This window comes from Pelodiscus sinensis, chromosome 11 (genome assembly GCF_052426305.1).
Source record: "Pelodiscus sinensis isolate ZL-2025 chromosome 11, ASM5242630v1, whole genome shotgun sequence".
Classification (NCBI taxonomy): Eukaryota; Metazoa; Chordata; order Testudines; family Trionychidae; genus Pelodiscus; species Pelodiscus sinensis.
Genome location: NC_143062.1, coordinates 16,916,855 through 16,942,834, shown reverse-complemented (window position 1 = coordinate 16,942,834; position 25,980 = coordinate 16,916,855). Strand labels below are relative to the sequence as shown.

The 25,980-nt window shown below is 48.2% G+C and overlaps 1 protein-coding gene across 1 annotated transcript; it reads right to left on the bottom strand.

The window, feature by feature from the left end:
* On the bottom strand, positions 1-24,790 carry SCYL1 (SCY1 like pseudokinase 1). The gene is made up of 18 exons (XM_075939171.2): positions 24,598-24,790; positions 22,697-22,837; positions 21,164-21,286; positions 19,815-20,035; positions 18,902-18,992; positions 15,657-15,812; positions 14,257-14,415; positions 12,351-12,458; positions 11,303-11,416; positions 7,639-7,794; positions 6,938-7,126; positions 6,658-6,733; positions 6,378-6,560; positions 3,098-3,237; positions 2,299-2,400; positions 746-1,048; positions 480-546; positions 1-395 (listed from the first exon to the last, which is right to left on the bottom strand). The coding sequence occupies exons 1-18, from the start codon at positions 24,712-24,714 to the stop codon at positions 271-273; spliced, it is 2,571 nt and encodes an 856-aa protein (XP_075795286.1). The 5' UTR covers positions 24,715-24,790; the 3' UTR covers positions 1-270.
* Positions 24,791-25,980: the final 1,190 nt, after the last annotated feature.

Below are 25,980 nucleotides of genomic sequence, written 5' to 3'. Positions count from 1 at the left end.
TCATTTAAAATTAATTTATTCCTACATCCTTTATATACAACAAGGAAGACTGCAGCACATACAAGAAGAATGCAAATAGCCACACAATCACCCAGCTGCTTTTTACTGAGAAGCACGCAGAATAAATACAGTAAAACCACAAATCTGTGCATCCCTGCATGCAAGTGTACCTGGTTGGTGGAGTGGCCATATTGCTGATGTATGTATAAACTAACATTCTAAGAACATATATACAAGCTATAACTAGAGCTTCCACTGTCATGTTGCCCGTCAGTCCAGTTTCCTGGCTCCCAGTTTCATAGGTCCCTTTGCCACCTTCCTGTCCGCCCTTTTAGCTTCCATCTCCTTCTTCCGCTCCTCTCGCTTCTTGCGTGCTAATTCTGCCCTGCTGAGCCCTAGGGAGACACAAGAATTCCCTGCTAGTAGGAATAATGCTGGATGGAACCATCATAGGCAACTTTCCCACTTCAGCAACTCACCCTGGTCAGAGTCCACGGATTCCCAGTTTTCCTCTGTACCCCACTCACCAATGGCGTCCAGGCTTCGCTAGCAACAGAAGTTAGACTCAGAATTAGCACGGTTATGGCCTTAACTTGGCAGCAAATGTTTTAACAGTGAGGGGGTGACAACACAATAGTCACACACAAGGCCACTGTGTAGAAGTGGAATGGGGCTGACTTGGCCCTTCCCAGGCTATTGTGGGGTTTGTAAACCCCCCTTCGTTGTGAGACACGGAGAAACTTACCTGGGTCTCTGCTGTTGACTTGTGAGTAGGGATGATGGAGAAGAACGGATCTGGTTTCTCTGCACTCAACGAGCTGTCCCAGTCATATTCACTGGCCAGTTTGGTCCCTTCTGGCTGGGCCACAGGAGCTTGCTGTGAGGGGGCCAGTTTCTGTGCTGTCCAAGAATCAAAATCCTCCTCCCAACTGTCCTCTGCCACAGAGCTTTGTCCCTGAGCACCCCACTTCTTGTGGCTCCAATTAGATCCAACCTCCCAGCCAGAGCTGGTCCAGTCTGATTCCTGTTTCTTGCAAGAGCTGTTGGTCTGTTAACGATAAGGGGGAGCAGGGGCGGGGAACGAGAAGATTGATCAGTCCCACAGAAAGACGACAAACAAACTGTGAGACAGGAACTGAAGGGGCTTCCAGACACGGCCACTCTAGCCACTAGATCACACTGTCTCCCTCCAGACTACAGCACAGTGTTCATTGTTTCTAGTCTGAATGAAGGACCATGATCAAGTTGCATTTTAACCTTCTCTGGGATAAACTAAACAGGCTGAGCGGCTCAGGTGTCCCCTTTCCCAGGCTCAGTGCTCTGCTGGCCTTTTCCAAATGGACAGCATCCCATTTTGGAGTGCGGCCACTGGAACCAGGCACAGTATCCAGTTATGGTGTCACCACTACCACAGGCAGGGATGATACCTCCCCCATTCCTTTACTCCTACTCAATATTACACGTTGCACCTCCCTTAACCATCTCATCTCTGTCATCCAACAACATTCAGGATCTGGCAGGACCACAGATGCTCCTGGGATGAGAGAACCCCGGAGCAGGAGGGCCAAGAGCTGGGGGCTTCAGAAGCCAGGGCAGCCCAGGCAGCAGTGGAGCGCTATCTGGGATGCCTGCCGTCTGGCTGAGGGGCCAGGACCATGGCTGCCCAGTAGGGGAAGATTGGCTGGGGCAGCACCATGATTGGGACAGCTGGGCTGGCCGTGGCAGCCTGACAGAAGCAGCACAGCTGGGGCCATGTGCCTCCCAGCAGCAGGGCTGGGACTGTGGATGCAGCAGCCTGGGAGGGGCAGCCTGGCAGAAGCAGCACGGCCAGTCACGTGCCACTTAGCAGGTAGCGGGGCTGGGGCTGGCCAACAGGCAGCCTGGCTGGAAGGAGCAATGTCAGGGGACCTCCCGTTGTCCGGCAAATTCCCTCATCCAGGCCCAGTCAGGTCCCAAGGGTGTTGGACCAGGAAAGTCCAACCTGTACCCTGCTTATACATCCAAGATTGTTTCGATGTCACTGTAGTCCAAGATACAGTTATCCTGCCCCATTACAGTGATCTAAATTCTCTGTTCCCAGATGTTATGATCCTTCATTCTTATGCAGCACTCTTCCTCGGTAGACGTCAAAGCACTATTATCTCCATTTCCCAGATGGGGAAACTGAGGCACAGGTGGCCTCTTAGTCCTAGTCTAGTGCCTTATCCACTAGACCATGGAGCCCAGAAAGGGATACTTGCACTTAAGACAGCATATGGTGTAGTGTCAGAGTGAAAACATGTGTGGAAATCAACCTACCATCTTGGCTGCTGGCTTCTTTGACACCAAGGCTGGTTCTGCCCAGTCCGGGGTGTTCCAGTCATCCGGGCTCGCCTGCTCTTTGGATGACTCAGTCTCTTGCTACAAGTCAAAACACAGAAAAGGAGGCTCAGCACATGAGGAGGCAGAATCTCCAGTCGGGCAGCAACAGCCAATACAGCAGAAGTCACCGGATGGCATTGTGGTGCACACTCTTCTACGTGTGTGCAGTAGCCAGTTTTGGAAAACGTGCAGTGCTGCAGTTCGCTTGGGGAAGCATGCATGCCTGCTTTTCAGGGGCTATTCCAAGCTGTGCAGGGTGTTTGCTGCCTGCCTTTAATCTTTTTAGCTACAGCAAATTCTTGGGGCAGAATTGCTTCTGGGGAACTGAGAATGGGGCACTAGCACCTAGACCAGTGGTCCCCAACCTTTTGGAGCTGCCGGGTGCCCAGGGGCGGGGCCGCGCATGTGCCGCATGCCCGGGGGCGACGACCTCATGCACCGCGTGTCCAGTGCTGCCAATTCGCCACGTGCCTGGGGCCGGCACCCCGCATGCGCCGCGCGCCCGGGGCAGGGCTGGCCCCGAGCACTTGGGACCACTGACCTAGACTGAGAAACTTGAAATGAGATTGCCCTGCATACCTTTTGTGGCTGCCTCTGCCTCAGGACTGTACAGGCAGTGTAAATAAACAAACTGCATTAAAATTACTCCCGCTCCACTAATTTCCCTCCACACAGTGAGGTAGCCCACCTGTTATCCTAAAATAAACTCTACTGCAGATGAAAGGGTGTTGCTCACCTCCAGGCTTCCCCAGTCTTCCTCATCCCATCTATCTGTGGAATTCTTGTCTTCCTCAGTCACTTCCTCCTCCAGATCCCACTGGCTGGATGGAACAGGAGCTGCTGGTACTGTTGCTGGAGAAGGAATGTGGCTGGCTCCTTAAAGAAAAAAGCCCTCAGTATTAGAAGGTGTCTTTCTCTGAGAGTGGCCTGCATCAAGTGCATTAGGGGAACTGTGCCCAAGTTTTCTCCAAACTCCTGTTAACAGCTGGTGCATGACTGCTATAGCTACACTGGCCAACTTCTCAGGGATCCCTTCCAAATCCCTTGTTCATGTATTTGTATGTTGGAAGGTGCTAATTGCTGCCATCACATGAGTCCTGGATACAAAAACATTCACAGCCCTAATTACAGTCAATGGGTGCACCAAGCAGATTCAACAGAAGAAGCAATTAAGCCATTCTATGTAGTAGAAACAGCTACAAAGAATGGAGGAATCAACCAATGCATGTGGTAGGTCAGAATCGAGACTGTGGAGACTACGAGATCAGTTGCAGACAGTGTGTGTTGGAGGCAGAAAGCCCAGAGAAGCACTGAGCAATTATTTTGGAGGGTAATGTGATCTAAGACCCCACATGGGGAATAGAAATGGGTCAGCACACAAAGGCCTAAAAAGAACCAATAGCTGGAAGGGGAAGCTAGAAAAATTCAAAAGGGGTATCAAGCATACGTTTGCAATAGGGTTGCAGAGAGAACTGAGTTAAATAATGAAGCAGGAAAGTTGGATTAGGGCTATTCCTGTTTTACATTTGGGCTTTTAAATTATTTGCCTAACCAAATTATTTTCACTGGTTGTGATCATTAAAACATGCACCATTCTTACCTTAAATGTGATGCTATTTTTTTTTACTAACCAGCAGGATACACTACACATTTATTTAAGCAATTATATAGCTTGATATATATTTACTCAGATTTTTAATTGTTTCTTATTTATTAGGCAATTAATTGTGATTTGTGGAATTCAATTAAAAATGAGCAATCCCAGCTTTTTAATGTTTGTAATAGCTATATAAAACTATTTTAAATGTGCTGGAAAATGAAAGTATATTAAACATATTTTGTATTTAAAACAAACTGATGTTTATTCATAGACTGGAAAAGAGAAAATAAACTATCCTGCTTTTTCAACTCCCAATCACTTTCTCAATTTTGAATCAACTAGTCATTGAACTGAAGTACAGGTTGAACCTCTGTAATCCAGACTTCCGTAGTCTAGCAACACCCTTGATCCAGCATCTTCAGCAATCCTGTAGGTGTTCTAGGACTGGAACACTCACGGGGAAAAACTGGCGGGCTGGGACCAGGGAAGAATGGAATCCCAGTGACCTAAGAAAGGGATCCCGGATGTTAGGAGCAGAGGGGCTGGCACTGACGTCCCCTGATCCAGAAAATTCCCTGGTTTGGGACCAGTCAGGTCCAAGGGTGCTGGACTAAGGAGGTTCGACCGCTGCTTGAATAAAGTGAAATGAAGAAAATATTCTCTCTGCAGCTCCAGAAGAGGCTACTGTGATCAAAAGTCATTCAGCACTTCAACAAATTCTGGCTCCAAGTTCTTCGGTGGTGATTTCCACCAGTTCAGTAGTTTGATTTTCTTTAAAACTTTGGCGCCAGGTATATACTACTGAATTTGTTTCCATTTAATTTAAATGCTTTTAATAGACTCCAGTATTTTTAGGCTTTAACATAATTTATTAAGAGATCACATTTAATTTTAAGTAGGTTTATTTTTTAATTAAAAATTTAAAAAATCTGATTTCTTCAATTATTTTAATTTGAAGCAATCATTTCTATCTACCACGACAATAAGGTAAAGCAAGAGTAATAGAGCAAGTTACCAAGAATTGTAGTGGATTTTCCATCACTGTCAATTTTTGAATCAAGATGGGATGTTTTCCTAAAAGATCTACTCTATTTCAAATAGGAATTAACACAAGGAAATCCTATGGCTTGTATTACACCAAAGATAAGAGTAGGATCAGTGGTTCTCAAACTGCGAGTTGCAATCCCATTTTAATGGGGGTGCCAGGGCGAGCATTTGACTTGCTGGGACCCAGGCTGAAGCTCAAGCTCCTCCCCCTTCCTCTCACCCCCAGGAGCATGTAGTAATTTTGCTGTGAGACTGCAATTAAGTTTGAGAACCCCTGAACTAGGTCACAAGGTCCTTTTTGGCCTAAACATCTGAGTAGGGGGCAGAATTGAGGATTTCTGAGCAAGGAAACTGCTGTTGTTAGTTTCTACTTGTGTTCAGGGAAACGGGACTTTCTGTGCATTTTTAATAAACAGACAAAATTACACAAAGAATAAAACTGGGCAAAAAATTTCAGCAAATAGTAAATTAGCTAAGAAATGCATTTTGAGGGGCACTAAAACTATATGCCATATTCAACCTTAACTTGCAAATCAACTTTTTGTTTAGAAAAGTTTTGGTTACAAATTTAGCCAGATTGATTTCAAAAATTGTTTTGTGTTTTTCGTTTTACTTCAGGTGTTTTTCTGAGCTGACTCAGTTTTTCATTTCAGCAACCAACACTGAAAAACCATCACTTATTCACTCAACTCTAACTAACAATATACCTGACTTGCATCACTGATTTCCACCATTATGGAAACAACCCTGCAAAGTCCCAAATACTGGCCAAGCGCTTGAGCCAAAGGGACACTGATCCTTATTATTACACACTGGCTAGTCTTCTGCAGGCTAACTGCATGCTGCACACACAAGTATTTCTTTTTATCGCTTGAAATGTTGCTTCTGCTGGCTTCAGTGCCAAGTGCTGCATGGCTATTCCTAGAAATTCTGAGGCCACCACCCAGAGGAGACTGGTGAAAGGGGTTGGGGGGAGCCACTGGCCACGTGACTCCTCTGCCAACCTGGGGAATGGCCAGGACAACTCCCCTCCATCCCAGGCCCCACCTCTCCCTTGCACCACCCCTCCCCACTTCTTCCCTGCCCTTGCACCATCTCCCACTCCACCTCTTCACATGCACGCCCCCCACACCCACTGGCAGTGGTGGGGCAAGCAAACAACGCAGCCGCAGCTTGCTTTGCTTCTTTGGCTGTGTTGCTGAACACCTGCTGTGGGCCCCAGTCTTCTCACAACTGCTGGCTGGCCCCTTGCCCCTCCTGCCCACAGCATTTGGGGGCACTTGCCCCCACTAAACATCATCTATGCCACCACCTCCAAGTGCACAAAGCCCAACTCAAGCATTGAGATTACAGCTGTGTAAAGACTGACCAACACCTGGTGGCTCCAGTGCACCTCCGGTAGGGGTTTCCACAGCTGTCTGTCCTGCCGAGGTCCCAGCATTGGTTCGGATTAGCTTTGACGTGAGTGATGAGACCCCTGTGACGGCCCAGCCTGCCCAGCTGGCAGCTGCTCCAATCCCAGGGCTCGTGGAAGCTGCATGAATGTCCTTTTCTGCAGAAGGAGCAAAAAGAAAAAAGGGAAAACGTGCATTAGTTTTGTTTGGTATTTAAAGGCCTGAAGTCTTCAGTGCAGGATTAGGCTTGCTCACCCAGTTCAGAGAGCTGAGATGGGTCTTCAGAGACAGCTTCTAGCTTAGTCATGAAGCTTCGAATGGCCTTGAACGTCTAGGAGATAGAGGCAAAGTTACTGGGAGCCCTTGTGGCACCAGTGACTGCCCAGATCCCAATAGAGGTTGGGTGCCAGCAGCCAGCATCACAGTAGGCACCAGAATGGAGTTGGCCAAGACTGGAGGCCCCCAGTGTGCTGGACACTGGAGCTGGAGGCTGGGAGTTAGTGGCTCTTCCAACTGCACTCCAGATCCAACTCACCTGATCCCTGACTGTCTTTTCAGGGTCAACTGTCAGCACACAAAGAACTGGTAGTATTTTGAATGCACAGTCATTCATAGAGTAGAAGTTGTGAGTGGCAGCAAATCCCAAGACACCTGCTGCCCGTGAGGGAGCAAATGGGTCTTTTGTGGCACGGCTGAAGGCAGAGATCAAAACTCTTTGTCTAGTCTGGAAAGAAGAGAATGGTCAATTTATTATGTGTATTGTAGTAGCACCTGGAAGCCCCTGTGACAAATCAAAACCCTTTGTGCTAACCCTGCACAAACACACAAAAAACAGTCCCCGTTCTTAAGAGCTTTTAATGTAGACAGACTAGCCAGACACAAGGTGGAGAAAGAAAGATTACCTCTGTTTTACAGCCAAAGAACACTGAAGCATTTTGACCAAGGGGTTACACTGACTTTGTGGCAGAGCTAGGAATCAAACCAGGTGGTACTTTAACCACAAAATCCTCCTGCTTCTCCTCCTGAAAGCTAAAGCATTGCTAGGATCTCCAATCCACACTTCCCCACTTAAAGTGGCCACAATCTTCCTCTGCATCATATGAGCTCTTGGTGGGAAATAGAGATTTTAAAGGGAATTGGTCCAGGGAAAGAAACCAGGGTCTGTGTCCCTATTTTCCCCGTCCCGCCCAGCACTGGGTCCCTCTGGAGTGCAGGAAATTGTCTCATTTCACTCACGCTGGCATTGAGGTAAGGACCAATCTTTCCAAGGCACACGGTGGTGTTGCATCGAATGGGCCCCTGGTCATCCTTGGCTTGCAGACGGGCAAAGTGCTTCATCAGCTCCATGTTGAGGTTGTTCTCATTCAGCTTGGGGGCTAGAAGCAGCATCGACTGTGAGGGGAGGAAAGAGGCTGGTCATGGGGTAGCTCAGGTCTAATAACATCTAACTCTTACATAACACTTGCCATCAGTCACTCTCAAATGCTTTACAAAGGCGGCTGATATCAATAACCCCATTTTATATATAGGGAAACTAAGGCATGGGGTGTTAAAGTGATTTGCACAAGGTTACCCAGCAGGCAAGTGGGAGAGACAGGAATTTAACCCAGGTCTTCTAAATCACAGTCTAATACCTATCCATTAGGCCATGAGGCTTCCCTAGTTCACAGGATGTGTTGAAAGCATGGCTAACAACATGGGGGCATCCCTTGTACAGCTGCAGCAGGGCTTTTATCCTCAGTAGGATGCTAGTATTATGCAACACTTCTATTGGAATGGAACTTAAAGGGTTTATGCCCCATTGTGTCAGGCACTGAACAAACAGAACAATTATAGCCGGAGAAAACCTTTTTGACAAAACAGTTTTCCGCAACAAAGCACAGTCTAGTCAAAAATGAAACAACGTGAGGTGATGTGGATTTTGAAAACATTCTCAATGAAAGAAAGTCCAAGTGATTAGACTGTTTCAACTTTATCATTTAATTGTATTTAGTTTCTACTTCTATATTATATTAACTTTAATATTAGATTACATTACAGGCACTGTATTTACTTACATTTAATACTGTAGTGTTTTGACAAATCAAACTATTCAACATTATTGAGAGCAAATGAGAGGCTACATGATTCACTTTATTACATGAACTTGTATGTTATATATTTATATTTACAGTATAATTTATATATTGTTTTGATATAAACTAAATGCTTTTATCTTTTTAAAATGAAATAACTTGGCATTATCAAAACAAAACATTTCAATGATTCCAAATCAATTTTTTTCAGAGCTTTCATTCCATGGGAATCAGAAGAAGAATCATTTTTGAAATGTCAGAATTTCCCATGGAACAGAAATTTCATTTCTGAGCCAACAAATAACATCATACTCCCCGCCCTCAGAGAGCTTAACAAGGGGTCTGGCCCCATTATTTCAGGCACCACACAAATATGGTCCTATCTGTCCCAGATCACATATTATAGTCAGGCAACAGAGTAACAGCCATTGGGGTTTGGAATTGACATGTCCTGTAGAGGCAGATAATTCAATAGTCCTTTGTCTGTCAATGAAGCCCCTTAATATCAAGGAAAGGGCTGAGTTAAACCTCACTGAAACTGGGAGAGAAGGAGGTAACTGCTACGCTTCATTAATGGTGCATGTAAGAAGCCATTAAAGCTTCTTTATGAACTTAGAGCTGAAATATTAAGGAGCCTTCAACCATTGTTCCCTGTAGGGATGTAAAAGAATAGTCAAATAGTCAACTTATGCTTATCAGGTAGTTGAGTTGACTACCTGCATTTCCTCCCACTCCTTCCTGCTGCTATATCAGAAGCAGCTGGGGGGAGACGGAGGAGCAGGAGCTGGTGGGAATGGCTTAAAAGCTGGTTCCCTCCCCGGGTATTGTCTCTGCAGTGGGGACGGGGGGCAGGGGAGGCAGAGGTGCAGCTGTCTGGAGCAGGTGTGAGGCAGACGAGGTGTGTGCTCCAGTCCTGCAGTAGGGTGGCGGTGGGGCTGGAGCGCCAGCATGGGCTCCCCAATGCTGGGGAGGAGCTCTGAGCCTCAGGGGCTGGATCCAGGCAAACTGGGGGCTGCATGAAGCAGTCCCAGCTCATGCCGGGTCCCATGCTGCACCTCTGCCTTTTAAATGTAGTCAGAGCCGCAGAGGGGGTAGCGAGCATCCCCCCATCAACTACTCGATTAGCTGGTTATCCACAATTTAACATCCCTAGTTCCCTGTAAACTGTGCAGTTGTGCAGCTGCTCAGGAGAAATTCAAATGTTGCCCTGATGATTAGTAGAGCACTCACAGCGAGGCTTCTTGTTTCTCCTGATGGTGCACATAAAAAAAATTCATTCTGCACATGGATGGAAAAAATCCATACATGGATAGAAACAGAGGGAACATTGGTTCTAATAAAAACAAGTGTGTGTCAGCACGTATGCGGCTGCCCAGGCATTTGAATTCAGGGGACAGAGGGGCCTTCCTAGGCATTGTTTTAGCAGAGCTGTGAGAGAAAAAAGACACCAGCTACAGGAGAAGGTGGCAAGGAAGCACCAGACACAGAAGCACGGGAAGAGGGTTTTGAGAAATGCCCTCACTGATAAAAATGGCATCTTATTTCCAGTCAGACTTTTTCTAGCTCCAACTTTCAACCACTGGATCTTTTTAGATGTTTCTCTGCCAGACAGAAGTCCATTAATAAAGATTTGTTGCCCATGGGGGTATTTATAGACAGTGACTAAGTCACCCATTACCCTTCTTTTGATAAGCAAAATGGATTGCCAGTAGGGATGTAACAGTACAGTTGATTAACCGATTAGCAAAAGCTTATAGGTTAATGCTATAGACTACATGCATTTTCCCCTGTATTTGCCAGTACATTTTTAGCAGGCTGGCCAGCAGTCCAGCTCAGTCCTGGCTTGAAACAAGTCCGGGACCTATCCCTGCTGTGGCTCTGCATTTAAAGTTTATTAGGACCCAGGTGGACAGGCAGCCTGGCACAGTTCTGGCTTGCACTGAGTCCAGGAACTCAGATCCACCCTAGACAGTGGCTGCTGCCACCCCGCACTGCTGCCTCTTTATCAGAGGCTGCAGCACAGAATGACAGGCAGCTGGACCACTAGGGGAGCTGGTTTTTAAACTGTCTCCCCTTACAGACCAGCTCCTACCTGGCACCCTGCACTGCTGCCTCCGATACAGAGGCAGCAGCACGGAATGGCAGGGGGCTCCTCAGGAGTGAGGCCAGAGCACACAGGCTGCTGGCCCCACCCCCGGGGACTACAGAATAATCAACTAACCAATGAGAATTCTTGAGGTTACTCGGCTATTCAATTAACCGATATTTAAGATCCCTAATTGCCAGATGCAGTCCCCAGCTTGCTTGGATCCAGCCCCTGAGGCTCAGAGCTCCTCCCAGCATTGGGGAGCCCATGCTGGTGCTCTAGCCGCCCCATCACCATTCTGCCGCAGGGCTGGAGCACACAAAATCTACTAGCCTGGACATCACTAGGTTCTGGTGTGGGAGCCGAGCGTGGGGAGTATCTTTCTCCTTCTCAGTGGGGGCCACACCAGTGAGAGGTTTGGGGATTTTTTTTCTTCTTTTTGGGGGGAATGGGGTGGGAGGGGTTGGGTTTTTTTCTTTTCACTTGTGTGTGTGGCCCCCAATTGATTTTTCTGTGGGTCAGCAGTCCCTGACCCAAAAAAGGTTCCCTCTAGCCCCGTCCTAGCTCTTTTCTGAACTCTCTACTTTATCCACATCCTTCTTGGAAGTGTGCGTGTCAGAACAGGGGACAGTATTCCAGCAGTGGTTACACCAGAGCCAGATATTAAGGTCCAGAACCACCCTATGCAAGATCCCCCTTTATACATCCAAAGATCACATTAGCCCTTCTACTGTTCTACCTTCACTGTCTGCTCACGAATGGCCGGGTTGGTGTCCAGGAAGCCATGCACAACGTGGGGAAAGATCTGGGTGTTGACAGTGGGTTCGTTGAGGTATTGAATGAAGTTTTCCATCTGCAACACAAACATATATGCATGTGCTGCCAGTCAGGACTTAAATGTTCAGTCTAGTTCTGAGCAAGATCTACGTATAGTCAAAATTATGAGGACTCAACATCATCTGGGGAGAGCCAAGAACAGAACCCAGATGTCCTGATTCCCAAACACTACTTCAACACCTTTGACATCAAACCTTTCCAGACCTAGGACCAGAGCCAGAAATCCTGGCTCTGAGTCACAGCGGCAAGACACTTCTTCCCAGAGCCTGGCATTGAACCCAGCTGTTCTAATTCCCAGCCCCCTCAACCTAACAACTAGGCGATACTCTCTCCCAAAACAGATCCCCAAAGTCCAGTCCACTAATTCTGCGATCTAGCCACCAAGCCACTCTCTTTCCAGAGCTGAGCTGAATCCAGAAGTGGCAGTTCACATTCTTCTTGGTTCTAAACCCTAGACAGACCCCACTCCCCTACCAGAGCCAGGAACAGAACCCAAGTCCAGACTCCCCATTCCCTCCCTGCTCTAACAAGAACATAAAAATGCTGTTCCTGCCAGGGCCGCATTATGACTTTCGTGGGCCTTCGGCACTTTTGCCTTCATGGGCCCCTCCCACCATAATAATATCAATATTAAAAATTATTTTTGATATAACTTTAAATACTTCAACATTTTTTTTTTCTGTTTTAGGCAAAATTTAATAGATTTTCGTGGGCCTTAAAAGTTTCATTTTTTTTCTGATGTTAGAAAAAAATTAAAACATTTTCTTCCACCCTAAAAGTTCATTTTTTTTCTTCTGATTTTAAAAGAAATTAAAACATTTTCATGGGCCCCTAAAAGTATCGTGGGCCCTAGGCACTGTGCCTACTGTGCTTCATGGATAAGTCGGCCCTGGTTCCTGCTAACCCATCTGACCCCTGGATCTGCCCAAGTATGCAGGCTGATCACTGACCTGCTGCAGCAGTCGTATCCTCATGGCTCGGTCGGTGGAGGAGAACATTTTGACGATGACAGGAATGATCTTCTGCTGATATTCTTCTGCGTTCAGGAACTTTCCTACCTGCAGGAACACTGGAAGTTAAAAAGGAGGCTTTGGTCCTGGAGGAGATGTGGGACATGCAAAGCTCTACCAATAAATTAATCTGAAGATGCTCCTGGGGTACCGTTGTCAGCTCTGGGCATCATCTCCTCCACAGTCCATGCTGGTAGGCCTGGGAAATATAGGATGTTCAGATGTTCTAGTTTATGGGGAATGGGGTCCCCTAATTTCCACAGCCACTCCCCTCTTCCCACAAGATCATGTGTCAGTTCATGAGGAATGTGTAGTGGTGGCTCAGCTCTCTGGCCTCAGTTTTCCTTCTCCTGGCATGGGGGAAATGAGAGAGCACACGGAACCCTGGCATGGAAGACCAATCAAGGACTCCGATGTGGAAGAGTGAATGGGGCTCTTAGTGTCAAGCCTGGCCTCTAAGGATGGAGATTCCACCCCCTATTTAACCCATTCCAGTGCTTCATCACCCACCTAATAAAACTTTTTCCTAAAGTCCAACCTAGACCTCTGCCACTTCAACATAAGACCACTGCTTCTTGTTCTGTCCTTTTCCACCACTGAAAACAGCCTGGCTCCATCCTCTTTAGAACTCCCTCTCAGATAGGTGAAGGCTACTACCAAATTACATCTCATTCTTCTCTTCTGCAGACTAAATAAACCCAATTCCCTCAATCTCTCCTCGTAAGTCACGCACCCCAACCCCCTAATCATTTTCATTATCCTTCACTGGACGCAATACTCCAGATGTGGCCTCACCAGTGCCAAATAAAGGGAAGTAATCACTTCCCTTAATCTGCTAGCAATGCTCCTACAATGCAGCCCAATATCTCATTAGTCTTCTTGGCAACAAGGACACACTGTTGACTCAGATCCAGCTTCTCATCTACTGTAATCCCCAGGTCCTTTTCTGCAGAATTGCTGCCTAGCCAATTGGTCCCCAGCTTATAGCAATGGATGGGATTCTTTTGGCTTAAGTGCAAGATTCTGCACTTGTCCTTATTGAATCTCCTCAGATTTCTTTTGGCCCAATCCTACACTTTGTCTAGGTCATGCTGGACCTTATTTCTAACTCCAGCGTTATCTACCTTTCCCCTGAGCTAAGTGTCATCCGCGAACTTGCTGAGGGCACAATCCATGAACTAGCTGAGGGTGCAATCCATCTGATCATCCAGACCATTAATAAAGATGTTGAACAAAACTGGTCACAAAACCAACCTCTGGGGTACTCCACTTGATACTGGCTGCAACTAAACAGTAAGCCATTAATCACTACCCACTGCTGCCAACAATCTGGCCAGCTTTCTATTCACCTTATAGTCCATTCATCCAAGCCATACTACTTTAACTTGCTGGCAAGAATACCGTGGGAGACCATATCAAAAGCTTTTCTAAAGTCAAGGTATATCACGTCCCCCACTTTCTCCAGATCCACAGAGCCAGTTATCTCATCACAGAAGGCAATTAGGAGAAAATATCCCTTCTCCCAAGCACTCCAATTTCACAGGTGGAGATCCAGCCATCTGGGGCTCTAGCCAACAGAGCAAGTTTGTCCCCACTTTGAACTGTCCCTCTAGGCCTACTTTGTGTTTTCCTGCCTCCTTCCTGTCTCAGTCCCACATCTCCAGCAGCAACAGCTCTCCCCTCCCCACAAGTAAAGTCCCCTTGCCAGCAGTCTTTGCTCACTCTAGGAACTACAATCCACAGAATGCCCAGAGACAGGAAACAGGCTGGTAACCATGTCCCCTAAAGAGCCAGCACAGTCACGAGATGTAAACAGAGAAATGTCACCATTAGAACAGCAGCTCACCTTGAAGAGTGGGGTCAAAATGATGGCACCAGCACTACCAAACTCAAAGGCTGTCAGCAGCTGTGGGAGGATCTTGTGCCGGCAGAAATCTTCGGGGAAAGTATCTAGGTTGTTGCTCAGCTCCTGGAAGAACTTCTGCCGTTCTGCTGGTTCCTTAATCTGTGAGGACAGGGGGAATGAGAAATGGAGTCACTGGGCCAGATTAGCCTGCTCCTTTGGGGCTGCCAATACGAGAACTAATGGCAACGAAGGTTTGGATGGTGCGGTCTCCTCTCCCACTAGGAAACAGCTGGGAATACACTAAGGATGGTAAGTATCTGGTAACTGACTAATCAAATAGTTGATGCATTTGTCCATCAGCTATTCAATTAGTCAATAGGGCACTTCCGCCTTTGAAGTGTAGCAACAGCCCTAAGTTTGTTGCTACACTTCAAAGGCAAAATCACCGAAGCCTGGGGTCAGCTGGGGACTCCCCCACTGGCCCCAGGCTCTGTGCGGCGCTGACACTTTGAAACACCGTGGTGATGTTTCAAAACGGCAGCGCCGCACACAGCCCGGGGTCAGGAGGGAGACCCCAGCTGATCCTGGGCTCTACGTGGTGCTGCTGCTTTGAATTGCCACAAGAAGCCTGACGCTGGGCGCCCCACAGCATTCGAAGCGGCAGCGCCACACAGCGCATCTGACCCCAGGCTCCATGCAGCGCTGCCACTTTGAAGTATCCCCTTTTCTCCCCCTCTCCCCGCACCCTTTGCTGCAATCTGACAGGGCAGCAAGGGGGGGAAGCGACCAGTCGACTATCTGATAAGCATTTGCTTATTGGATAGTCAACTAGTCCTTCACATCCCTAAAATACACCAAGTTCTTGTTCTTCCATACAGAGGCATGAATTTCCATCTCTACTAACAAGGGCTGATGTCAAACCAGTGACTTAAAAGTGAAGTGGTCTTTATCCTATTTAACCTTGAACCTGCCAGTCCCTTCCACAACTTGGGGTCACATCAGAACTAATGCCTTGTGGAATAAAAAGGCACTTTACCCCCTTTCCCTGCCTCCACAGTCAACCAGTCCCCCTTCCTCCCACCCCTCAGCAAAACTGACACTGGTACTCACTAGAGAGGAAAGACCTCACATCCCATTCTCCCTCCCCACTGTGAGGCTAGACCAGAGCTGGTGTTTTTTAGAGTGGAAAGGCTTCATATCCAATTCCCCACTCAAGCCAGTTCCAACCTCCTCCCCTACAAAATTAACTCTGCTCTGGAAGCCACTTTTTCCTATGAAGCGAGCCTACAAATGGAGCCAAGACAAAGGTCAGTACTGCCCAAGGGGGCATCTCTGGCCCACACAAAGTTCTAATACTTTCCATCCAGGGGGTGATGAGACTACTAAGGCACTGCTCTTACCTGGATCTCTTCCAGAAAAAGATTGGTCTCTACAAAGCTGTTCTTCATGAAGCCACTGGGGCCCCTGCAGTTCTGTAGGAACTTGGCAGGGTTGGGGCGTATTCTGGGGTTGGCCCCCACCAGTTCACAGTAGTGGGGGACCAGCGACTTGGGGATCTGAAGAGAGGAGAGTACAGATTCTACAGTCAGGAAGAGGTGTCTTTCATGTTGGTTAAGCATTCAGTAGGGATGCTAATTCATTTGGGATCTTTTCAGCTTGGGGCCAGTAGATACCATTATCCCTGTTTGAGGAATGAGGAAACTGGGGCCTAGGGAAACAAGCTGAGCTGTCCAAAGTGACACAGCAACTCCATGGCAGAACTGGGAAGAGAACCCAGCAATCCTGATTCCGGTTCCCACCTCTTCCAAAGCTGGAGATAGAATCCAGGAGTCCTGGCTGCTCTTGTTTCCCCCACACTAATCACTAGACTTCCCACCTGCCCCCTTCCTCCTAAAACTAGGAGTAGAACCCAGGAGCCCTGGCCTTTGCTCTCCCCCCTAGATGCCTCTCCCCGCTAGAGTTCCCACTTCCAGTCTAGTGCTCTAACTATTGCCCTACACTACTGTCCAACACCCCAACCATAAACGTATTTGCAGTTGCACAACTCCATCAGGGACTGCTTAAAGCAGTGGTCTCCAACCTTTTTACACCCACGATCACTTTTTAAATGTCAGAACAAGCCAAGATCTATCGCCCCATTCTTCCCCCAAAACCCCACCCCTTCCTTGAAGCCCCACCCTCTCTATTTTGCTCCTCTCCATCACTTGCTATCCCCAGACCTTATACACTCTACACTGCCGCTTTTTTTCTATTCTTCTGTAGGAAGAGATTTTTCCAACATTTGGCCTGTCTAGGCTGGACCAAATGTCAGAAAAACCCCTTCTTTCGGAAGCCCCCTTATTCCTTGTGGAATGAGGAATACAGGGGTTACTAAAAGAGCATGTTTGCTCTTCTACTAAAAAAAGCAGAAGAACAAACGCATCCCTGGACGCAGACCAGTTTTTCCAGGATGTCTCTGGACTCCTGGAAAAACTCCTGCAGTCTGGCCGTACCCTCACTGGGTTGAGACAGGCTCTGGGGCAGGAATGAGGGATTTGGGTGTGGAAAGGGGTGAGTGGTGTAAGCTCTGGGAGGACATTTGGATGCAGGAGGAGGTGGAGAAGGGGACACTGGCTCAGGGAGGAGGTTCCAGACTGGGGAGTGTTGGGGTCAGATGGAGGGTTGGGGTACTAAGCAAGCCACAGGCTTGTGGATATGAGGGTGCTGGAATTTGGGTTGGGGTCTGTGAGGGGCTCAGGGCAGGGGGTTCTAGTGTATGTTAGGCTCAGATCTAAGGTGGGGGGTGGTAGTGCAGGAGTGCTATGATGCTGCAGCCACATGGGGGCTTGGCCCCAATTGGGGGCTTGTTGGCCACAGGCTTCATTTTTTAATAAAATACTATGGCAAACACAAAAAGTTTCTGCATTGTCTGTATTTATGAGAAGGGCATAAATACAGACAATGACCCACAGAAAAGTCAGTTGGGGGCCACACAAGTGAGATGCAATAACTCCTCCAAAAACCCCCCAAGCCTCACTAATGTGGCCCCAACTGTGCTGGTGGGAGCAGGGGACATGGTACTGGGGAAGGGTGCTAGTGGGTGCTGGGGCAGGGTGCTGGGGAGAGGGGCAGGGGACAGGGTTTTGCATCAGGGGACAGGGTGCCAGTGGGGACAAGGTTCTGTATCAGGGGACAGGGTGTTGCTGGGGGCAGGAATTCCCCCGCACATGCCTCCTGCCGAGACTCCTCCGGGGACAACCCCCCTCCCCCCTGCAGAGGAGGGAAAGCCCCAGCGTGTGCCTCCTCTGGGGACGACTCTCCCCTCCTCCCACAGAGGAGGTTAAAGCCCCAGAGCACGCCTCCTCCCCCCTGCAGAGGAGGTTAACGCCCCGGCACGCGCCTCCTCTGGGGACGATTCACCCCCACCAGTTCCCCACCAATGCACCCCTAAAGAAAGCTGCACTGACTCACTCTCATGTTAACAGGGTGAAGCTGATGGTTAGCGCCGGGGCACATGGCCTAGCAAACTGAGATAAAAAAAGACTTGGGTTCTATTCCTGGCTCTAGCACTGGCCTGCGTGGTAACACTGTGCCACCTCTGTGCCTCAATTTCCCCATCTGTAAAATGGGAATGAGTCTAACCTACTTAGCTAAGTAGGGATGTAAGAGACAAGTCAACTAGTGATGTGACTAGCCGCTTCCCCTGCCTTGCTGCTTCTATCAGAGAAAGGCAGCAAAGCGGGGGGAGCAGGAGCTGTTGCTGGGGGGGAGCCAGTGTAGAAGCCAGTTCCCCCCAGCAGGGGAGGTAGAGGCACAGCAGGAAATGGGGCGAGCGGGGACTGAAGCAGTCTCTGCTCATGGCACTTCTACTATAATTCTGCATTTGAAATGTAGAAGAGCCCCAGTGGTGCTCTTGTACATTTCAAAAGCAGAAGCCTCACAGGGAGAGTGGGACCAGTGGGGGAGTCCCATGCTCCCTGCGAGGCTTCTGCTTTTGAAATGTACAAGAGCCCCTGGGCTGTTCTACATTTCAAAGGCTCAGGTACTGCAAGGAGCATGGGGCCAGGGAGAGTGGGGGAGGGGAAGAGTCCCCTGCTGATCCGACATTCCCTGAAGGGCTTCTGCTTTTGCACTGTAACCGGCGCTTGCTACAGTTGAAAGGCAGAGGCACTCTTATAGACTAATCAAATAGTCGATGGAAATCCCATCAACTATTCAATTAGTTAATTAATCTAAACATAACATCCCTATTGCTAAGCACTTTAAGATCTACTGATGAAAAGTGCCACATAAGAGCCAGTACTATTTCTGAATTCCACGGGGCCTGGAAAACATTCTTTTCCCACAGCACATTGCAAGATCCTCCAGAAATCAATTTTCCCTGCTGGGTCCCTTTCATGTGTAACTCAGAGCCACTCCATCTGGTGCTCTGTCCTCCTCAAGCCATTGCTGGGCCAAAGACAGCGATTAATGAGTCTGCTACAGCCCCCCCCCTTTTTTTTAGCAACATCACAGAGGCTCCTGATTCCAGGTTTGAGTCCTATTGCTGACAACACACCCAGCGAAGTAGTATTAAGTAGAGGGACTGGATCCAGGCAGATGTGCTGATTAATTACTTTGCCAGGCCCTATCAATAGAGAGGGTGGGAAGGGACTGACCATATTACCTTGCCAAGGGATCGCAAGGAGGATGAGCGGGGTAGGGTGCCATTGAAAACCTCCCAGATGAGGCAGCCAAGACGCCACATGTCTGCAGACCTGGGACAGCAGAAGAACCAATGTAACTTTCCCAGGCATTTCCCACAGGAAAGGAAAATGTTTCGCATAGCATCAGTCCACAGAAACCACATCCCTAAGATACTTTAAGCAAACAATAGTGGGGGGCTTGAAATGAGATGGAAGCCCTTGCTTGCGCATGCACTGTCAATAGGTGGCAGAGATTAGATAAGCAGAGGGGAGTAGAGGGGTTACAGCAATTCTGCCTGCAGACAAGTGTCTCGCACACACAGAGAAGAGAAGGCTGATGCCGGCTGAACTGAGAGGAGAGCAGAGAAAGATGCAGGGAGGGATTTCTGAGAGCAAGGGGCTACAGAGGAGAAGGCTCTTGCACAAACATATAGCGGGACACTGTGGAAAAAGAAAGACCAGGTCATGGAAGACGACTGGAGAAAGACCACAGAGTGTGCTAACAATTACGGGTGTAATATGAATTCAGTCCCTGAAATAACAATAAAACCCCAGCAATGCATGTATGGAACAATAAAGCAGCGCTCACAGCTTCTTCCTTCCATAGCCTGGGCTTTGATAGCAATTGGGTTCCATATAGGAATCACAGGGAGAAATTCTCTGGCCTGCGTAAGCAAGAACAGTCCCTTCTGGTCTTAATACCTACTAATCTATTATAATATCTAGAGAGGCCCCAACAAAGATTAGTGCTCCACAGACCTCACTCCGCTAAGATCAGGGCACCAGTGTGTTGAGCACTGCACAGGCACAGTGAGAAAGTCGCTGCCCCCAAAGAGCCTGCAGGCTAGCTAAGGTGGGAAAAGATTAATGGGTCCTTCCCCATGTCCCACTCACCATTTCTCCCCAACGGTTTTGCTGCTATCTGTTTTCTCTGGCGGGTCGAATCTCTCCAACTCAGGGATCCCTTTCCGAGGCGGGATGTTGTCACCTTGGGCTGAATACATGTAATCCAGGCCACCCAGCTTCCACTCACCAGCACGGTCCACAAAAACAGCAGCCATACACACATTATTGTGGATGAGGTTGCAGTCATTCACCAGGAAGCTGAGAGCTTTCTGGGAAGGGAAGGACAAATGAGAGACAGTAAACTGGGAGCCCTGCGAAAAGAATCTTAAGAGACAGAATGGTCTAATTGAGGGACTCCTGGTCTCCATTTCCAGTTCTAGAACAGGAATGGGGCCTAGTGGTCTAGAGCAGGGGTGACTGGGAGCCCAGGGTTCCATTCCTAGCTATAGGTCAGGAATGGGATCTAGCGATAAGAGAAGGATGGGTGGGGAAGCTGAGAGTCAGAACTCCTAGCTAGCTCTGGAACAGATTCCCTGTACGCTCTTGGACAAATCACCTCCCTTTCCCATACCTCAGTTTACCCATCTATAAAAAAATACTGTTATTCACTTGACTCATGGTTGGTTTATCCCAGCGTCCTGGATCAGACAATATGATATCATAGTGGAAAATGACAGAAGTCTCTTTCAAACCTCAGTTGGGTCTAACCTAGACAGTTCTACTCCCAGACAGATCAAGCGATAAGTGGCAGGACAGCAGCCCTCAACAGCTATACCTGCTTAAAGAAGATGACACGTGTTCTGCCTGGGCACAACTCGAAATCTCAGCAGAGTGCAGTGAAATAAAATTATCTTTACTACTATGTCAGCACACTGCTCTATTAAAACTACATTAGGAAAGATTAGATTTTTATCGGTAAATCTTGATTTCACCATACACACAAATCAATGAAAAAAATATCTCCTTCGACTATTGAAATGTACAGATAAGTAAGAAAAACGCTATTTAAGCACATAGTAACGTTTGATTAAAGGATCGCTACTTTTTATATTTTAACCTGCGATGTTGACCGTTTTTTTAACAGCTATAAAGCCTTAACTTTTTTAATCTCAACATCTACTGCCATTATACAATTAGTCTGAGACCCCTATTCTCCAACACCACTTCCAGAATTTACTGCAACTCTGAAAAAAAAAATCGATAAAAATTGAAAAACAGGTTAAAAAGAAAGATCAGTATCATCTGTCAAAATTACAAGCATTAAAAATCTAATTCAAAAAAGCTTGATTAAGACTGACAGGCAACCAAAACTAGGAGCTGTGAGCAGAGGAGTTGATAGTTTAGGGATGTCCATGCAGGCACAACCCATCTGCTTGAAATCATTCATTGTATCTTACCACAATCTGATGGAGACCCCAAGAGATCTCCTGTTCGCTTAATCCTCCAGAGTCAGCTTTCGACTTCAGGTAAGTGCTCAGAGGTGTCACGGGCTCTGTCACCACATGCAAGCATTTCTCTGTCTAGCCCAGGAAAAAAAAACACACACACCATGTTTCTTTTTGTTACTGAAGCACCAGGAGGCTCCATCCAAATGAGATCCGAGCTCCTTTGTGCTGGGCATGTTGTTAGTAGCATTACAGTAGCACTATGAAACCCCAAACAAGATCCTCTTGGACCTTGTATTGCACAGACTACCCCTACAACTGAAATCAGGGGTCCTGTCAGGCTGACACCTCCGAGACCCCCCCCTCCTTCACACACACAACTGAGATGAGGGAGGCATTGCACTGATCAGCCCCCAACTGAGACTGGAGACCCCTGTTTTCAAGGCACAGCGCAATGGCCTTCCTTCCCCACCAATTGAGATCAAGCACCCGTTGGTGCCAGCCACTGTGCAGAATCTCCCAAACAAGATATGGGACACCACTGTCTCAGGCACTGCAGGGACACATACCCCCCAGCAAGATCAGGAGCTTATACTGTGCCAGGCTCCACACAGATCCCTCCATCACTGAGATCGAGGCCCCTTTGTGTCAGCCACTGCCCCAGCCAACACTGACTGACCCGTCCCCATTGGGAGGGCGGGTCCATGCAGCTGCTGGTATGGCAAGAGGCCCAGATCTCTGTCAGGATCACGCAGTGTTCCAAAGAGAATCACCAATCTTGTTCACGGTTGCTGGGCCCTACCAAGTAAATAGGTAAAAATAAATGCAAACATTATAAGAAGCCAAAAGTGCTGTGGTGGCCCACTGCAAACTGGACATGTTGGGTCACACTGCTTTATCCAGATTCAGGATTGGCTGCAGTTTCATAAAGGCTGTCAATATATAACATCATTCCATACAGTATCAACCCAGCAACCTAAAAATTGTTTTTCAACTAAGGATGCTAAAATGTGGTTAATTGACTAGTCGATGGAATTTTCATCGACTAGTCCATAGGCACTTCTGCATTCCTCCTTTGAAACATACAAGAGCCCCTGCTGGGATATGGAGTTCCTCATTCCTCCTGCTGGGGCTCTTGTACATTTCAAAGGAGGAATGTGGAACTCCACCTACAGCCAGTGGGAAGTCCTGCTGACTGGGACTGCATGTGGCCTGCTTTGAAATGCTCCATACTACATTCCATGCTGCTAGGAGCCCAGGGTCAAGTGGGCAGTCCCCAGCTGACCCCAGGTTCCGAGGAAATGCCTCCGGGAGCCCAGGATCAGCTGGGGAGTCCCCAACTGACTCTGAGCTCCACAGCTGCCCCTTTGAATCATGCAGAGATGGCAGTTTTAAAGGGGAAGCTGCCGCACAGCAGCGCTGCCACTTTGAAGTACGCCTTCCCCCCACTTGCTGCCTCTATGAGACTCCAGACATGGCCACAATGCAAAATTGTAAATGTCATAGACGCTAGATACCACCACAAATCAAAATAATAAACAGTACCTCCAATCCATCAATGTAGGACAGAATATTGGGGTGCCGGAGGGTTTTAAAGCGCTTGAAAGCTGCCTTGGCGACCTGCGTCTGTTCATCCGAATTAGGTTTAATTTCATAGACAAAAACAGATACCAGATCCCCTGTAGTCTGAAGAAAAACAAAGAAGTGTACATGCTATTTATTTAAGGATGTCTATGGCCCCATAGTTTCTGAGCAGTACTATTATCCCCGTTTTACCAAGGGGGAAACTGAGGCACAAAATAGGGATTTGACCTTGCCAGAAGGCGGGAATTGGTGGATCCCGTCATACCTGTTGTGTTAATTTCCTCTGAAGTGCCTGTAAGAACACAGGATATAGGGCTAGATGGACATCTGACCCAGTATGGCCATTCTTACTTGCCCAGGGTCACATGGGGAGTTTGTGGAATTGAACCCAGGTTAACTGAGTCCCATGGTGGCATCCAAATTGCTGGCTCATCTTTTCTCCCATGCAGGACAGTGTGTGTGTGGTGGGGGGGGGGGAGAGATGACTACGAGGTGGAAGTCGGGGATGGTCTGCCTGTGGGAGGCAATGTAGTCTGGTGGACAGAACATTGCACTCTGGGTTCTATTCCCAGCTCAACATGGGCCTGCTAGGTATTTGGCAAGTCCCATCCCCTCGTTATGCTTCAGTTTCCCCACTTGTAAAATGGGAATAATGATATCAACTTGCTTTGAAAAGGGATTTTGTGATCTGATGAAAAGCTGTATATATATCACCACTAGCTATTACATATTACTAGTATTAGATGGACCCTATAATGAGGGTGTGTCAGCCACTTTGGCTAAACCATCCCATTTTCATGGTGCTGTTTGTCCCCTGAGTCTGGAGCAGTGTTTCTCAACAAGTGGTACGAGTACCCTAAGGGGTTCTAGAGAGAAGTCTGGGGGGAACGTCAACACCTGAAATTTGGAGAAAACTGAATTTTTGTTTTAAGTTTTACAGCGCTTTATTATTTTTGCACTTTTTACACACAAAAATGTCATCGCCCACCCGGCTACAATTAAGTTGTTTAAACAAATGCGTTGCAATGGTAGAAAAAATGTGTGTGTCTGAAAACTGTAGGTACTAAGGGTACTTATAATATTTTTTAAAAGGGGTACTTTATAAAAAAAAAAAAAAAAAAAGCTTGAGAAACATTGGTCTAGAGAACTGCAGTTAGCCCTAGACTCCATGGATATCCCCCTACTGCTTTTGAAAGGGGTGTGTTTGTACTGGAGAAGCCCTGGACCATTTATATTTGGGAATGTTCAAGAGTGGACAGAGTTTGAAGGGGCGCTGAAAATCCTTGTTATCCAGGGGAGAACCTAAAGGGCCCCCTGAAACGTTCTTCCACCCTAGAGGGGGGCCCCGGACTCCTCCCTCTATCCTAGAGAAGAGTAGCTGAGTGGGGTCTTGAGCCTCACCGACCCATATACAAGGGGAGAAGCAGAATTTGGGGGATTATTCAACACTTTTTCTGAGGGGGGGTGTTTTCTGCTAACCCGCCTCGGTCCAAGAGCTCTCTGAAACTGCCCTTTTACACACACCCTCCATTTTTAAGGACTGAACAAAATCCACCTTCACCCCAGACTGGGGAAGAGGACCCGAGGGCCTGGAAACCCTCAATCCCGGTCTTCGGGGGGGATGGGGTGGAAACCTCCTATCCCGGGCTGGGAAGGGGGAGGCCTGAAACCTCCCTCGCCACCCCCCGAACCCCGAGCGGGGAGCCTGGAAACCTCCCTCCCCCTCGCGCCCGTGGCTGGGGAGACTGGAAACCTCCCCCCGCAGCCCGGGCTGGGGTCCCCATGGCGGCGGCAGCAGGCCGGGGCGGCGCCGCCACGTCAGGCGGGCAGAGGCCAGGCCGGGCCCGAGGGGGGGGATTCACCTTCCTCTTGCCCCGGTGCAGCTGCCAGGGCCCCGCGGGCTCCCCCCGCTCCGCGCCCGCCTCCGCGCCGAACTCATAGGGGAAATCCCGGACCGGGTCCCGGGAGAAGAACCACATCGTCCGGCCGGGCCGCTGCGGGACCGGATCCGGCTCCTCCGGGCTGCGCGGAGCCGACGGGCCGCCAGGGGGCAGCGGCGAGCGGGCAGGGGGCGGGGCTGGAGAGAGGGGGCGGGGCAAGGGCGGGGCGGGGCGGGGCCGGCCTCGCAGCTCCCGCCCCCGGGGCTGCCCGGTAGGGGCTGGCCCAGCCACCGCGCCGCTCTGCCCCGCCGGCAGCCTCCCGTGCTGCGCTCCTGGCGGCTCGCAGGGCTCTACAGCGAGTCAGTGACGGGACCCAGGAGTCCCTCCTGCCGCCCTGTCTCTGTTCCTTCTGGAGTCAGGACAAAACTGGGCGTCTTGTCTCCCAATCTCTGTCCTAGCCATGGTGACCCACCCTCCACCTTTCTTTCCCCCCCGTGGGGAGGCTGATTTTCATTTGTCTCATATAACTGAGGAGTCAGATGAGTTCTGTTCCTGGCTGTGCTGGGTGATGTAGGGCAAAGCATGTCCCCTCTCTCTGTGCATCGGTTTCCCCTTCTGTAAAATGGGTGTAATGACACCATCCTCCCTTGACAGACACTCTTCCATATAGTAATGCATATGAAACTTAGGTATTATTGTGAAGCTTGACAAATCCAAATCAGAGATAGAGTGCACATTTTAACAGATTGACTGGAATAGCTGTGGAGTATTTTCCATCACTTGGAGTCTTTTCATTAAGGCTAGATCTCTTTTTAAACAACCTGTTCAAGTGTAAACAGAGATTATTAGTTTGTTGCAGAAGTTACTTACTGTGTGAAGATCTCTGGTCTGTTGCTAGTCAGACTAGATGATTCTGAAGATCTCTTCTGGTCTTAAAAGCTAATTTGAACTAGTTTTTTAGTCTGGATCCGTTAGTTCGAATTAGCTTAGTTCCCAAACTTTTTGGCATCGCGCTCCCCTTTTGATTTTTGAGAAACCCTCATGCCTCCCCACCTCTTCTTTACCATCATCCAACCCCCCTTTTAACAAAAAAAAAATTCCTAATTTACAATTAAAAATAAACAAAAAAACTTGGTATAAAAATATTTAAAATTAAAAATACGCACAAATAGTTTTTCTTGGCTCAAAAATTTAATAAATATGTAATTTAACATAAGAAATAGCAGAAACAAATCGAATTTAATGTGAAGGATGATGATGCATTTTCTTCAGGAGCTGGGAAATCCTAGGTTTGAAATGACGGAAAGAGGGTTTGGGGTGTGGGAAGGGATAAAAGGTGAAAGCTCTGTGAGGGAATTTGGGTGC